The 14,189-nt window shown below is 40.8% G+C and overlaps 1 protein-coding gene across 5 annotated transcripts in view; it reads right to left on the reverse strand.

Annotated features, from left to right (window-relative positions):
• Positions 1 to 14,189, reverse strand: part of DAB2 (DAB adaptor protein 2) — a 115,502-nt gene that overhangs the window by 11,319 nt on the left and 89,994 nt on the right. For 2 of the 5 annotated variants that reach the window (XM_075842255.1, XM_075842265.1), the window contains exons 10-14: positions 11,517 to 12,212; positions 7,779 to 7,950; positions 5,970 to 6,608; positions 5,464 to 5,496; positions 4,207 to 4,319 (exon numbers count right to left, since the gene is read on the reverse strand). In XM_075842255.1, coding sequence (XP_075698370.1) covers positions 4,207 to 4,319; positions 5,464 to 5,496; positions 5,970 to 6,608; positions 7,779 to 7,950; positions 11,517 to 12,212 — 1,653 coding nt within the window. The remainder of the gene's footprint in view (positions 1 to 4,206; positions 4,320 to 5,463; positions 5,497 to 5,969; positions 6,609 to 7,778; positions 7,951 to 11,516; positions 12,213 to 14,189) is intronic. The other 3 variants (XM_075842273.1, XM_075842280.1, XM_075842288.1) reach the window with 2 other exon arrangements.

Consider the following 14,189-nt stretch of genomic DNA (forward strand, 5'->3'; position numbering starts at 1 on the left):
ACATAGTCAAAATGATATCTATTTATTTGCATTTTGCACAGAGAAATAAGTATTTGATCCCCCACCAACCATTAAGAGTTCAGCCTCCTCCAGACCAGTTACACGCTCCAAATCAACTTGGTGCCTGCATTAAAGACAGCTGTCTTAAATGGTCACCTGTATAAAAGACTCCTGTCCACAGACTCAATTAATCAGTCTGACTCTAACCTCTACAACATGGGCAAGACCAAAGAGCTTTCTAAGGATGTCAGGGACAAGATCATAGACCTGCACAAGGCTGGAATGGGCTACAAAACCATAAGTAAGACGCTGGGTGAGAAGGAGACAACTGTTGGTGCAATAGTAAGAAAATGGAAGACATACAAAATGACTGTCAATCGACATCGATCTGCATGCAAAATCTCACCTCGTGGGGTATCCTTGATCCTGAGGAAGGTGAGAGCTCAGCCGAAAACTACACGGGGGGAACTTGTTAATGATCTCAAGGCAGCTGGGACCACAGTCACCAAGAAAACCATTGGTAACACATTACGCCGTAATGGATTAAAATCCTGCAGTGCCCGCAAGGTCCCCCTGCTCAAGAAGGCACATGTACAGGCCCGTCTGAAGTTTGCAAATGAACATCTGGATGATTCTGAGAGTGATTGGGAGAAGGTGCTGTGGTCAGATGAGACTAAAATTGAGCTCTTTGGCATTAACTCAATTCGCAATTTTTGGAGGAAGAGAAATGCTGCCTATGACCCAAAGAACACCATCCCCACTGTCAAGCATGGAGGTGGAAACATTATGTTTTGGGGGTGTTTCTCTGCTAAGGGCACAGGACTACTTCACCGCATCAATGGGAGAATGGATGGAGCCATGTACCGTCAAATCCTGAGTGACAACCTCCTTCCATCCACCAGGACATTAAAAATGGCTCGTGGCTGGGTCTTCCAATTACCCGAAACATACAGCCAAGGCAACAAAGGAGTGGCTCAAAAAGAAGCACATTATGGTCATGGAGTGGCCTAGCCAGTCTCCAGACCTTAATCCCATCGAAAACTTATGGAGGGAGCTGAAGATCCGAGTTGCCAAGCAACAGCCTCGAAATCTTAATGATTTACAGATGATCTGCAAAGAGGAGTGGGCCAAAATTCCATCTAACATGTGTGCAAACCTCATCATCAACTACAAACAAACGTCTGACTGCTGTGCTTGCCAACAAGGGTTTTGCCACCAAGTATTAAGTCTCGTTTGCCAAAGGGATCAAATACTTATTTCTCTGTGCACAATGCAAATAAATATATATAATTTTGACTATGTGATTTTCTTTAATTTTTTTTATATAATCTATCTCTCACTGGTAAAATTAACCTAGCCTAAAAATTCTAGACTGTTCATGTCTTTGACAGTGGGCAAACTTACAAAATCAGCAAGGGATCAAATACTTATTTCCTACAGTGAAGGAAATAAGTATTTGATCCCTTGCTGATTTTGTAAGTTTGCCCACTGTCAAAGACATGAACAGTCTAGAATTTTTAGGCTAGGTTAATTTTACCAGTGAGAGATAGATTATATATTTTAAAAAAAAACAGAAAATCACATTGTCAAAATTATATATATTTATTTGCATTGTGCACAGAGAAATAAGTATTTGATCCCTTTGGCAAACAAGACTTAATACTTGGTGGCAAAACCCTTGTTGGCAAGCACAACAGTCAGACATTTTTTGTAGTTGATGATGAGGTTTGCACACATGTTAGATGGAATTTTGGCCCACTCCTCTTTGCAGATCATCTGTAAATCATTAAGATTTCCAGGCTGTCGCTTGGCAACTTGGATCTTCAGCTCCCTCCATAAGTTTTCGATGGGATTAAGGTCTGGAGACTGGCTAGGCCACTCCATGACCTTAATGTGCTTCTTTTTGAGCCACTCCTTTGTTGCCTTGGCTGTATGTTTCGGGTCATTGTCGTGCTGGAAGACCCAGCCACGAGCCATTTTTAATGTCCTGGTGGAGGGAAGGAGGTTGTCACTCAGGATTTGACAGTACATGGCTCCATCCATTCTCCCATTGATGCGGTGAAGTAGTCCTGTGCCCTTAGCAGAGAAACACCCCCAAAACATAATGTTTCCACCTCCATGCTTGACAGTGGGGACGGTGTTCTTTGGGTCATAGGCAGCATTTCTCTTCCTCCAAACACGGCGAGTTGAGTTAATGCTAAAGAGCTAAATTTTAGTCTCATCTGACCACAGCACCTTCTCCCAATCACTCTCAGAATCATCCAGATGTTCATTTGCAAACTTCAGACGGGCCTGTACATGTGCCTTGTTGAGCAGGGGGACCTTGCGGGCACTGCAGGATTTTAATCCATTACGGCGTAATGTGTTACCAATGGTTTTCTTGGTGACTGTGGTCCCAGCTGCCTTGAGATCATTAACAAGTTCCCCCCGTGTAGTTTTCGGCTGAGCTCTCACCTTCCTCAGGATCAAGGATACCCCACGAGGTGAGATTTTGCATGGAGCCCCAGATCGATGTCGATTGACAGTCATTTTGTATGTCTTCCATTTTCTTACTATTGCACCAACAGTTGTCTCCTTCTCACCCAGCGTCTTACTTATGGTTTTGTAGCCCATTCCAGCCTTGTGCAGGTCTATGATCTTGTCCCTGACATCCTTAGAAAGCTCTTTGGTCTTGCCCATGTTGTAGAGGTTAGAGTCAGACTGATTAATTGAGTCTGTGGACAGGAGTCTTTTATACAGGTGACCATGTAAGACAGCTGTCTTTAATGCAGGCACCAAGTTGATTTGGAGCGTGTAACTGGTCTGGAGGAGGCTGAACTCTTAATGGTTGGTAGGGGATCAAATACTTATTTCTCTGTGCACAATGCAAATAAATATATATAATTTTGACAATGTGCTTTTTTTTTTTAATATAATCTATCTCTCACTGGTAAAATTAACCTAGCCTAAAAATTCTAGACTGTTCATGTCTTTGACAGTGGGCAAACTTACAAAATCAGCAAGGGATCAAATACTTATTTCCTTCACTGTATATATATATATATATATATATATATATATATATATATACACACACACACACACACACACACACACACACACACACACACACACACACACACACATTTAAAGCTTAGGTCATAGAAAAGAGTGACGCTGTTAATAGGGGAAAAAATGGTGAAAGGGAAAAATTTGGCCATTCCTACCAATTTAGATTTCTGCTCTGATTTTTCACGTGCCCGGGAGGACCCAGCACATCCATGCATTGCACAGACATTCCATATTCTACTAATTAACAACATGTAATACTTCATTTTCCCTGTGGTAGCGCTGCAGGGAAATTAAACACTTGCTGCTAGGTTCTCCCACAGATTACAGCTGATCGCTTGGGATTCCAGCAGCGGGACAAAAGCAGACAACCCCTTTAAGGGCCTGTTCACATCACCGTTACCAAAACGACTGAACCATGTCACAACAGTGACAAACGAAAACCTTTAGCAACGTTTCTTTCACCATTGATATCAATGGTGATGAAACGGAAGCTTAGGTTTACGTTTGCCTTTCCGTTGAGGGGATAACCCGTCAGAAACCTCCAACGGAAGCCCTCGACGGAAGGGCAACGGTGATGTGAACACAGCCTAAGGGTGTCAGCAGAGTCTATTCTTGGGCTGTTTGCAGACAGATTACGATGGGAGGCTCCCACAGCTGGAGAAAACCCCAAAAGCCCAGGACCTCAAAATGTGGCCGTAATAAGACATGTCCTATCTTTTTGCGGTCCACGCTCTCGGGCAATGCACGGACCGTGGAAACTACGGTCGTGTGCATGGGCCCATAAAAATGAATGGGAACGCTATTCACCCGCGGGTGAATTGCGGCCGCAAAAAACACGTTTGTGTGCATGAGGCCTAAGATCACTATGCACAATGCCAGGTGGTAGCTGGAGTGTTGTAAAGCACTTCATCACTGGACTCTGGAGCAGTGTGTTCTGTGTAGTGATGAATCACTGCTCATTATCTGGCAGTCTGATGGGGGAATCTGAGTTTGATGGATGCCAGGAGAACTTTACCTGTGATGGTCAACTGTCCACATTTTTTGGCCAGATAATATGTGTTCTAAAGCACAGGTAGTGTATTTTGCATTTTGACGATGGTGTTTTAAGTAAAACATAAGCATTTCCATTAAACATACAGGTAGACAGTCACTTACTGAGTTTTGCAGAGAAGCACCAAATGTGCCTGATCCAAATGGGGTATCAAACAGCCCTCCTGTAGGTTTGGATACTGGCAGTATGTGTGCTCGCAGGGCTGGATTTGGTGACTCTAATAAGCAAGCAAATATATTAATAAAATATTATCAACCGGACTAATGACAGATCAAATTACTAACGTTAATATACCTATATTTATTATATATATTTCCCTTGTATACAGGTGTAGGTTCACCTTCGGTTAGATATACACTCATTGAACCAGTGATGGATAAATTCAGTCTGCATTATCATATAAATATGGAGTAAATTGCATTGAGAATTCATAAAGAGGTGTATCTAATAAATATAGGAATATTAACGTTAGTAATTTGATTTGTCATACGTATATATACACACACACACAGCAGGCACCTATTATACTTCTTGTATAAGAGTTGCTCTGATTATAGAACGGGGCAGCATCAGGTCCCCTGCATTACCTTGCGAGACCATCAGTAGAATACGGGCTGCATCTATGGCACGATCAAAAGAATACAGGATGTGTGTGTGTGGCAGCATTAGCAGAATGCAGACTGTGTGTACAGGGGCATTAGCAGAATAGACGCTATGTGTAAGACAGCATCAGCAGAATAAAGACTGCGTGTACAGCAGCATCAGCAGAATACAGACTGTTTGTAAGGAAACATCAGCAGAAAACCAGCTGTTTGTAAAGCAGCTTCAGTAGAATACAGGCTGTGCATATGGCAGCATTAACAGAATACAGGCTGTGCATATGGCAGAATTAACAGAATACAGGCTGTGTGTACAGGAGGACAAGCAGAATATAGGTTATGTGTAAGGCAGCATCAGCAGAATACAAGCTGTGTGTATGGTAGCATCAGCAGAATGCAGGCTGTAGGGACAGCAGCATTAGCAGAATACAGGTTGTGTGAACGGCAGCATTAGCAGAATGCAGGCTGTGTGTACAGGAGCATTAGCGGATTACAGGTTGAGTGAAGGACAGCATCAGCTGAATTCAGGCTGTGTGTATAGCAGCTTCAGCAGAATACAGGTTGTGCATACAGCAGCACCAGCAGAATACAGGCTGTGTATATTGTAGAAAAGAGCCGAATACAAGCTGTGTGTATAGCAGCATCAGCAAATACAGTCTTCACACCCAGCAGCATAATACATGCCATGCGGACAGCAATATCAGCAGTATACAGGCTATTTGTACAGAACCTTCAGCAGCATTCAAGCTTTGTGTACATCACCATCACCAGACTGCAGGCTGTGTGTATTGCAGACTATAGACAATGTGTACAGCTGCAGAATTAAGGCTACACATACAACAGCAACAGAATACAGGCTGTGTACAACATCTGAAGTATTACAGGAAATGTACTAGAGCAGCCTCAGCAGAGTACAGGCTGTGTTTACTGCGTGTAGCAGAAGACAGGCTATGTGTACAATATGCAGCAGAATACAGACTGTGTGTACAATACGCAGAATATAGGCGGTGTGTACAGTATGCAGCAATATACATTACCATATAAAACTATTATTTCCTGTTTATAGAAGTGTTCTAACAAGTTAATATTACATTAAAAAGGTGGATTAAGCAAATAAACAGCATAGAGCACCCCTTGTGTTTCTAGATGTAACACTTGAATTACACACTAAGGTGCATATCCTAAGAGCTTTTCAAGTGAATCATTGGTTGAAGGTTAACTTTAAACATTTTTGGCCTATTGGGCCTACAAACAAAATGGCACATTACCATTAATCTTAGAAGATAGTTGACTAATGTCAAAATCATCGTGGTCCGCACTATCTTGAGGAATTCCAACTTTACTGTTAAAATAATTGGAAAAAGCTCCGGAGGCGCTCAAAGAGTTATTCTGCTGTTCCCCACGCCTTGCTGGCACGGCAGGTGGCTTAGCCAACTGATAGTCCTTGAACATATCCTTAACATTCTTCCTTTCCTTCTCTCCCAATGGATCCAGAGCAGTAAAAGCATCACTTTCCTTCTTAGGTGATTCTATTACAGGTGCCGGTCTTGGTGGTAGCTGAGGAGGACTTGGTAAACCAGGACCTGAATGGATTAATCCAGGAGTTGAGTTGAGTAAAGTTGGCGGCCTAGCTGAAAACATGTTTATTTGGAATGGGTTTGTTGACTGTTGGTTCCATGCGGGTACTGGCTGATTCCACATTGGGGGGTTTGGTACGGATGGAGGAAGTACAAACTGTGTTGGCTGATTCCAGGACACCATCGGTGATGGAGCCGAAAAAACACTTGATTGATTGAAACTATTTTGTACAGCCATAGCTGGGTTGGGAATTATAGCTGGTGGTTGGCTATATAGTAAGGCCTGTGGATTCCACTGCTGAGTCTGAGGTGAATTCAATGGTAGGGAACCTGTAAGATAAAAACGGAATAATAATAGTGATAATAATAATTATAATAATAATACATTTCTATTTAAAGGCGCTGTCTGGTTTATAAAAGCTGTTTTTATTTACCGTAAAAGGGCTGGGGTTCCCTAGTCCACCATCTAGGACCCTCATCTATTAGCCAGAACAGAAAGAGGCTACAAATAGCATCTCTCACTCTGGAGGACCCGGCATGTCTATGCATCACACAGACAGCCCATTAATTTAAATGTGATCTGTGTAATGCCTCATTTGTCCTGTGGTGGCACTGCAGGGAAATTTAGCACTTGCTGCTAGATTCTCTCACAGATTACATCTGATTGCTGGGGGTCAGAGTAGCAGGGCTCCCTGTGATCCCCCTTTTTTTCTAGCAAAAAAAAAAAAGGATTGTCCAACGTGAAGAACCCCTTAAAAATATTCTAAACACTGTTACACGAATATGTTAGAGATCAATATGTTCTAAAATAAACCCGAAAGCTTTTTTCCCAGTAATTTCACACCTGTTTCAAGCACTTAGTCGAATTGATCTGTGTAAGCTATGACAATTTTGACTGCTAGGTATCGGGATTTACATGGCAAGACTATCAGTATACATGCCAATCTTGATTAATAAAAGGGAAGTAGTGGGCGGCTGCCCCATTGGATCTGCAGAAATGTGTTCTTATCCAACTGACTTCTGATTAAAATTGATCAGATGGGGGGAGGGGGTCGGAGGGATGGAAAAATAACTGCAATGCTGGATACAACTTAAACAGCTCTCACCGCAATGGGAAATATTTTCTCTAGCTACATGAATGTAAAAATGAGGAACAGCAAAAGATTTACAATTGTACTCAAATTTCTATAAAGATTGAAACGAAAATTTTGTTAAATGAAGAGCTATGCTTTCATTATGGGATAGAATCTCTATATATTTGTGCATGGTACAACTTTATAAGTTGTTATGTATGACACCTACACAAAGACAAAAATAGTCGCTGCCAAGTTTTTGGAATTTTTTGTTTTGCATTGATCAATGTGACACATTAAATAAAGCAAATTCTTTAAAAAAAAATTGTCAGATATCTGAGTTTTTGTATAGATTCAAAGACTTCTTTACATATACAGTAGTGTGGTCCATTACAGATGATATTACAATGCCCAATGCCCCACTCACCAGGACCTCCAATGGCCGGAATTGTGGACAGACCGGTTTTATTGAAAAGATCCAGAGGGTTTGGTTGTACTGAGCTTGGTGGGGCTGGAAAAGCTACCGATGATGATGGATCAGGGTTTTCCCCGGGGTTTGAAGAAAAAATGTCTGACCCAAATATGTCATCAGAAGATGGCTGTATAAAAAAAAATTACAGATATTATTGGAGGATTTATGAGGTCAGAACCTCTGGACATAATATAATTAAGACGATATGTGAAAATAAAGTTAAAAGATTTAGGAGAGCACATTGCTAAGTCAATGGCATTGTATTTTCAACGCTAAGATTTATCCCATATCCACGGGATTGGTAATAAATATTAGATAGTCGGTGTCTGTCTGCTGGGGTTCCCTAAGATTGCTAAAATGGGAGACCCCAGTCCCTCCTCACCAGCATGTCCGCAGAGAGAAGGAGTTGTGTGGCGTTTTGATCCTGCTGCATACATGTCTATTTTTCATGTCAAAAAGTCGGACACCACTACGGAACCTGACGGACCTCCTTATAAGTCAATAGAGTCCGTCAGGAGCCGGTGGTGGCTATTATACAACAGATCCGGAAATGCATCCTATTTTCCATTATAAATGGCAACCAGGACACAGTTGTGAACAGAGCCAGCCTTAGAAAGATTGTGTGGTGTCTTTTTATTGGCCCTCTAAGGCCCGGGTACGACTGCTACCTCTGCACCCGCTATATCAAAGTCCATGGTTCTGACATGACCTCCAGACATGCCAGATGTTAATATTGATTGGGTCCATGGTATTTTTCACGAATTTCAGAGACAAAGAGACCATGGGTTGCCTGAACATTTTCATCATTTGCCTAGATTCGGATGTCCGAATTGTTTCTAATATTTAATCAAAATTTAATATTAGGCAAAAGGGAACTTGGGTGAATACATGAAGAAATTCTATGAAAGGATTAAAGCAAATCAGTATGACAAATTTGATATTTTTTAAAAATAACTAAATGAGACCAAAAAAAATGCCAAAAGTTTACTACCAACTAATTAAATATATTTTTTAAGTGTATGTTGTAATTAACAGCCATACAAAGATAAAATATCGTACTTACCCATACTACATAGACACGGCAGCATAATGCAACAGATATAATATAAATTAGTATCAAAAAATTATTACGGAAAAATGTAAAAAAAATTACATTTAAAAATCTATCTGAAAAATGAAGGAAAAACAGTCTAGTAAAATTTAGAATATTTCATTAGCTAAAAAGAATTTCCCTAAAATAAAATAAATAAAAAATCAGATTTCAGAAATTTGATTTTAAAATAGCAACCCACTCGGGGCTTTTCTTTCCTGCAGTCTTCAGTAACCCTCAACTGCACCTCGCCCCATACCGTCTACAAGAAGACATTGCTCCCATAGTAAGTATTGGCATCTGTTCAGCCGCCTTCGTCTAGAGGTGCTAGTTTACTGAAAATGACGGGAGCAAAAATAACCTCAAGGGTCTGCTACATTATTATGCCCATTACAACACTCATCTAGCATATTATAGAAGTTCAGGGGGTCAATTATTTTTGTATTGAGTTCCTCTTTATCAAAGCTTGCAGAAGTCTTCAAGAAGAAGAATCTGTTACAGCAAATAGATTACATTAGGTAAATTTTGAGGGAAAATTAGAAGTTTTAGCTTCTGATCTGGTTAGCTATGGTGACCTGAAAATATGACCTCCAGATCAGTTGGGGCCTTTCAAGAAGCTGATAAAGATTAGATTTTGAGCCTTGACCACTGATCGCTCTTTTTCCCCCCCGATGTTCCACTTGATAATCTTCTTCTGTGAGTGGTCAATGCTGCAGCTAGTGAGTAGATGGTCTCAATTCAAGGACATCCTATCTATGAGCTTAGCTGAGGAGTGAGGACCATGCCAATTTTGACCTCAAGGACCAAGGACATTTTTAAGGTTTTAACTCCTCGCATTCCACCAGCCATAAATAAAAAAATTTAAGGTGACGTTTCTTGAAGGACCTGTATTTTTCAACCTATATAACTATGTATATAACTATGCAAGGCTATGTTGCTATTTGAGGCCTTGTTTTTAGCAGGACAAGTTGTACATTTTTTCGGCATCATTTTCAGTCATATATATTACAGCGTTTAATTTATACACATTTTTTATAGTGGCGAAAAACATAAAAAAGGCAAGTCTGCCATTTTTTTAATGGTATTCCCCACTCACGGTTAATACGGAATATAAAGGACAATTTTTTTGCTATTTGCGCAAGTTTTCTGGCGGAAAAAATTATAGTATTTTGGCGCATACAATGTTTTTGAATTTATGTTGCTCTTGTCTCTTTTTTAAAAAAAAGTGAGTTGGGCTTAGTGAAGGAGGCACTGCCCAACAAATTTACTATAATTCACGCTATAAATTGAATTCCGTTTGTGGCACGATGTCGTATATGTACGTCATCAGAAGCATGGATGTGATTGTCAGCCACACCTCTACACAAATGGCCGAGATTGGGGAAATTTCCAATCCCAGGTTGTTCAACTCTGTAAAGTGGGGGGAATACAAAGGGGGGGAATACAAAGGGGGGGGCCTTCATTTATCCCATACCCATCAGCCCCAGTATTGTGATTGCCAGGGCTCACTCTGGGCCTTACAAAGATCCCAAGGCTGTCCAGCATTAGTGCCTTAATAGATGCCTGTGCATTTTACATGCAAGCAATAATCTAATGTCATATACAAACTAGTTTAAAAAAAATTGAAGTAAAAAAAAAAGGCACATTTTTTAAAAATAATAAAATCAACGATTATAAAAAAATAAAGGTCAAAAACACACAAAAGACAAATACAAACTCAGTATTAGTTGGACTAGTAATGACCTGTACAATAGAGATAAAGTTACATTTTTACTTATTATTTTTACTTATTTACAAAAGTCTGGTTCAAGTTCTCGGCAGCAGAGCAAAAGAATTTCATAAATATCAGCAATAATTTCCATGAATCACATTAGTCTCACAAGAGAATTGTTCAGAATGAAATGCATAAAATGCTTTGAACACTTAAATGGCTGATATTGATTTGCCGGAAAAACTGCATATAACGGGGACGGCATGCATGGTATTTTATGGAAACTTAAGCATTTAAAAAGAAAACAGTAATTAGAAGTCCTTGAGTTGTTCCCTTTAAGGGGAAGTCACTCAACTGTCCCATAAAAGGGTAGGGAAATATATTTAAAGGAGTAGTCTCATCAATACTACGGCACATCACTATGCCATAACATTATCATTATATGGGTCGGACCACTGGGACCCCGGCTGATCCCGAGAACGAAGGGGCAAAATTAGTTTTGGCTTTTTCTCTGCACAGCGGTACTTCTGACCTCCTGCTATGCAGGAAACTGCAACACATCTCCATTCAAATGAATGGCTCTGTGTTGTAGTTATTTGTGGGTGGTCGGGAGCGACACTGTGCAAGGAAAAAGTTTGAAGGAGCCGCAGCACTGAAATAGCTCTGTGAGCCCTTCATTCTGAGGATTGGCAGGGGTCCAGGCAGTTGGACCCCCACCGATCAGAAAGTGATGGTCTATTCTGGTTATACCCCTTTAAGAAGCTAAGAAAGTTTCTATATTTTACATATATTAGATGCTATTGTCATATCTTTGGGCTATGTCTATACAGTAGAGTTGGACAAAAAGTTTTCATTTCATTGGTCGGAAAAAAAAAATGTAAACCATAGTCACCTTTACACTTCTCCTTCCTCTTCCGGGCTTGGCACTTTGTGGTGGGGGACTAATAGTTATAGGGTCTGCTGATTGTGGACAGCTATTGTCCTTCTTGTGACTGGAATTCCCCTCCGAGTTCCTTCGTAATCCATTGTGCACATCCCCTCCTTTGGATGAGGATTCAATGAACGGATCAGGCTGTGGTCTGCTCATAGAACTACATTGATTGTGTCCTACCACACCATTGTGAGTCCTTGTCGTGGTCCCTGACTGGCTAGCTTTAAAGGGCCACTGGTCTGACTTGGCTTCTTGCTTACCACATTGGCCCGAAATTTGGTCAAACTGCTGTCCAAACTCAACATCATCAGTGAGAACGCCATTAGTGTCGGGGCCGTTCATGACACTTTTTAGATTTTCCACCTTATGATTGATAGATTTGGAAGAATCAACTGAAGAAGAGACAGAGACTGATTGATCTTTAGCGGTGAACGGGTCGTCGCAAAATGGATCTGGATTAGGCGCAGGGAAAAAGCTGAGATTGGCAGGAAATGGGTTTTCAGACAAGAAAGGAGATTGTGCTTTGGGATGAGGAATAGAAGAAGAAGAGGAGGAAGAGTGGAGAATGCCATTGGATGTGAAAGGATTTCCTTTAACACAGTTCTGATTGGTGTCGATTTCAGTGTTTAAATCCACTAACAGGATATCAATACTTTCCTAGTGATATGAAGAGAAATGAACTATTAGAAAAGTAAGCATGCAAATCATAAGAAATCACATAGCAGCGGCACACGAGAAAAAGTACTTGCCCCCTATAAAGTAATTCTCTATTATTATCTATCTTCTACTGGATATCAGGGCTAAATTCCATACACTAGATTTGCATTAGCAGTTGTTCGTCACTAGCGTAAACTTGGCGGTAATCATAGCCTGCCCATACACATCGGATGACAGCCAAATCCGCCGATTCCATAGGAAAGGGCATGTTGGATTTCATTGTTCCTGCGGGAGATAAGCCCTTGCCAGAGACAGTGCAGTGTACAGATCGATTCGGTTTGGCTAATAACTCGAGTCATGTTTTGAGAAATTGACTTACAGGGTAGTCACCTATAGGTGGCAGTAGAGAGACAATTTTCTTTCATGTGGACTAGAGCTATTTTGCATACTTTTCCCAGGAATCATTGCCCTAAAAACGCTCTACCAGCTAGATCTCCGCAAGGAGAATTTGCACCTTCTGATAGTTTAAAGTTCAGAGACCATTCAGTGTGACATATTCAATAATAGGAAACACCTGGAAAGGGGGCAAATACTTTTTCTCCTCACGGTCTACTCTCAGTAACAAAATGATTCCTGCTATAAACAGGAGGATGTTAGAATAGGGGAATGCAAATTCCCTTCAGTCCATCAACAGTCTGTAGCGTAAGCTCCATTGTTAAACTAAGTAACTAGACCCCTACAGTCTTCTAATATAGTGCAGGGCAAGAAATAGGACTTCTCTCTTGTTGCATTTCCCTCGCTTTGAATTGCTCCTAATGCAAGATTCAGCAGTAGTATGAGTATAATAGTTCATTACGGATTCCCAAATAGTTTGCAAAATGTAGATATAAAATGACTGCCCTATGGGTCCTAAATTCTCCGGACCATGAAAATTTCCAAAAAGACACTGTGTTCCTTAAAAATGTCCCAATATTATAATTATACAGGAGCGATGACTGCACTGACGTAACTAATTGAATTGAATGTAAGGGCCCTTCTATTTAGACCTTTGAATGGAAATTATTATATATATTTTTTTTAAATCAATGTGTCAAAACATTTTTGAATAGTATTTTGTATACATAGAAGCTGTGTGGTTCTCTCTCAGCTGATTCTGTCAGTTCAGCAGAACTGACGGCTCAGCTGAGAGCGGGTCCTGCGTGTCTCTGACACCGAATCCAGCTGAATAAGTCATGTTTTTCTGAAAATAATCATTTTTGCATCATTGCTTCTGAGACCCACAAGTTTTGTATTTTTCTGTCGATACAGCCGTGTTAGGGCTTGTTTATTGCGAGACGCCTTGTAGTTTTTTTTGGCACCATTTTGGAGTACATAAAATGTATTGTTTGGCTTTTATAAAAAATTTGATGTAGAAAAAAACACAGCAATTCCGGCACTGGGTTTTCTTAACGCCATACGCGATATGGTTTAACACCCTTAAAGGGAACCCGTCACCAGCATTTCACCTATTGAACTCTACACACCCCTCGCTGGTCGCTGCTGTCAAAAGTTCATTGCTGTTACCCACTCTCCTAAACTCCTCCTCTGACCGTAAATAACGGTCTGCAAACATTTTGTGCTTTTATGGTAATAATCGAGCAGTCCTGTTCGTTCTTCTTATGCCCGCGCACCTCCAAAAACTGGCCTGAACTGAATGCCGAAATCTCGACTGAGATAGCACGCATGCACCCGTCAATGTATGGTCGGACACCCTTCCTTGCTTCAAATCTAGTTAATGCGCATGTGCCGCAATGTTGTCCTATTGTGCGCACGCACCAGGACAGGACATCGATGCAAAAGCGCGGGATTTCGTGTGTGGCGAGGAGCTGTCAATCAAATGTAAGGAGGCAGGGTTAACTCTGAAAGGCTTGAAGATATGACACTTTTCGAATGAAGATATGACTTTTTTATGCTCATTAGCACAGGAACAATAAAAAA

The sequence above is a fragment of the Rhinoderma darwinii genome, chromosome 1 (genome assembly GCF_050947455.1).
Source record: "Rhinoderma darwinii isolate aRhiDar2 chromosome 1, aRhiDar2.hap1, whole genome shotgun sequence".
In the NCBI taxonomy this organism is placed as follows: Eukaryota; Metazoa; Chordata; class Amphibia; order Anura; family Rhinodermatidae; genus Rhinoderma; species Rhinoderma darwinii.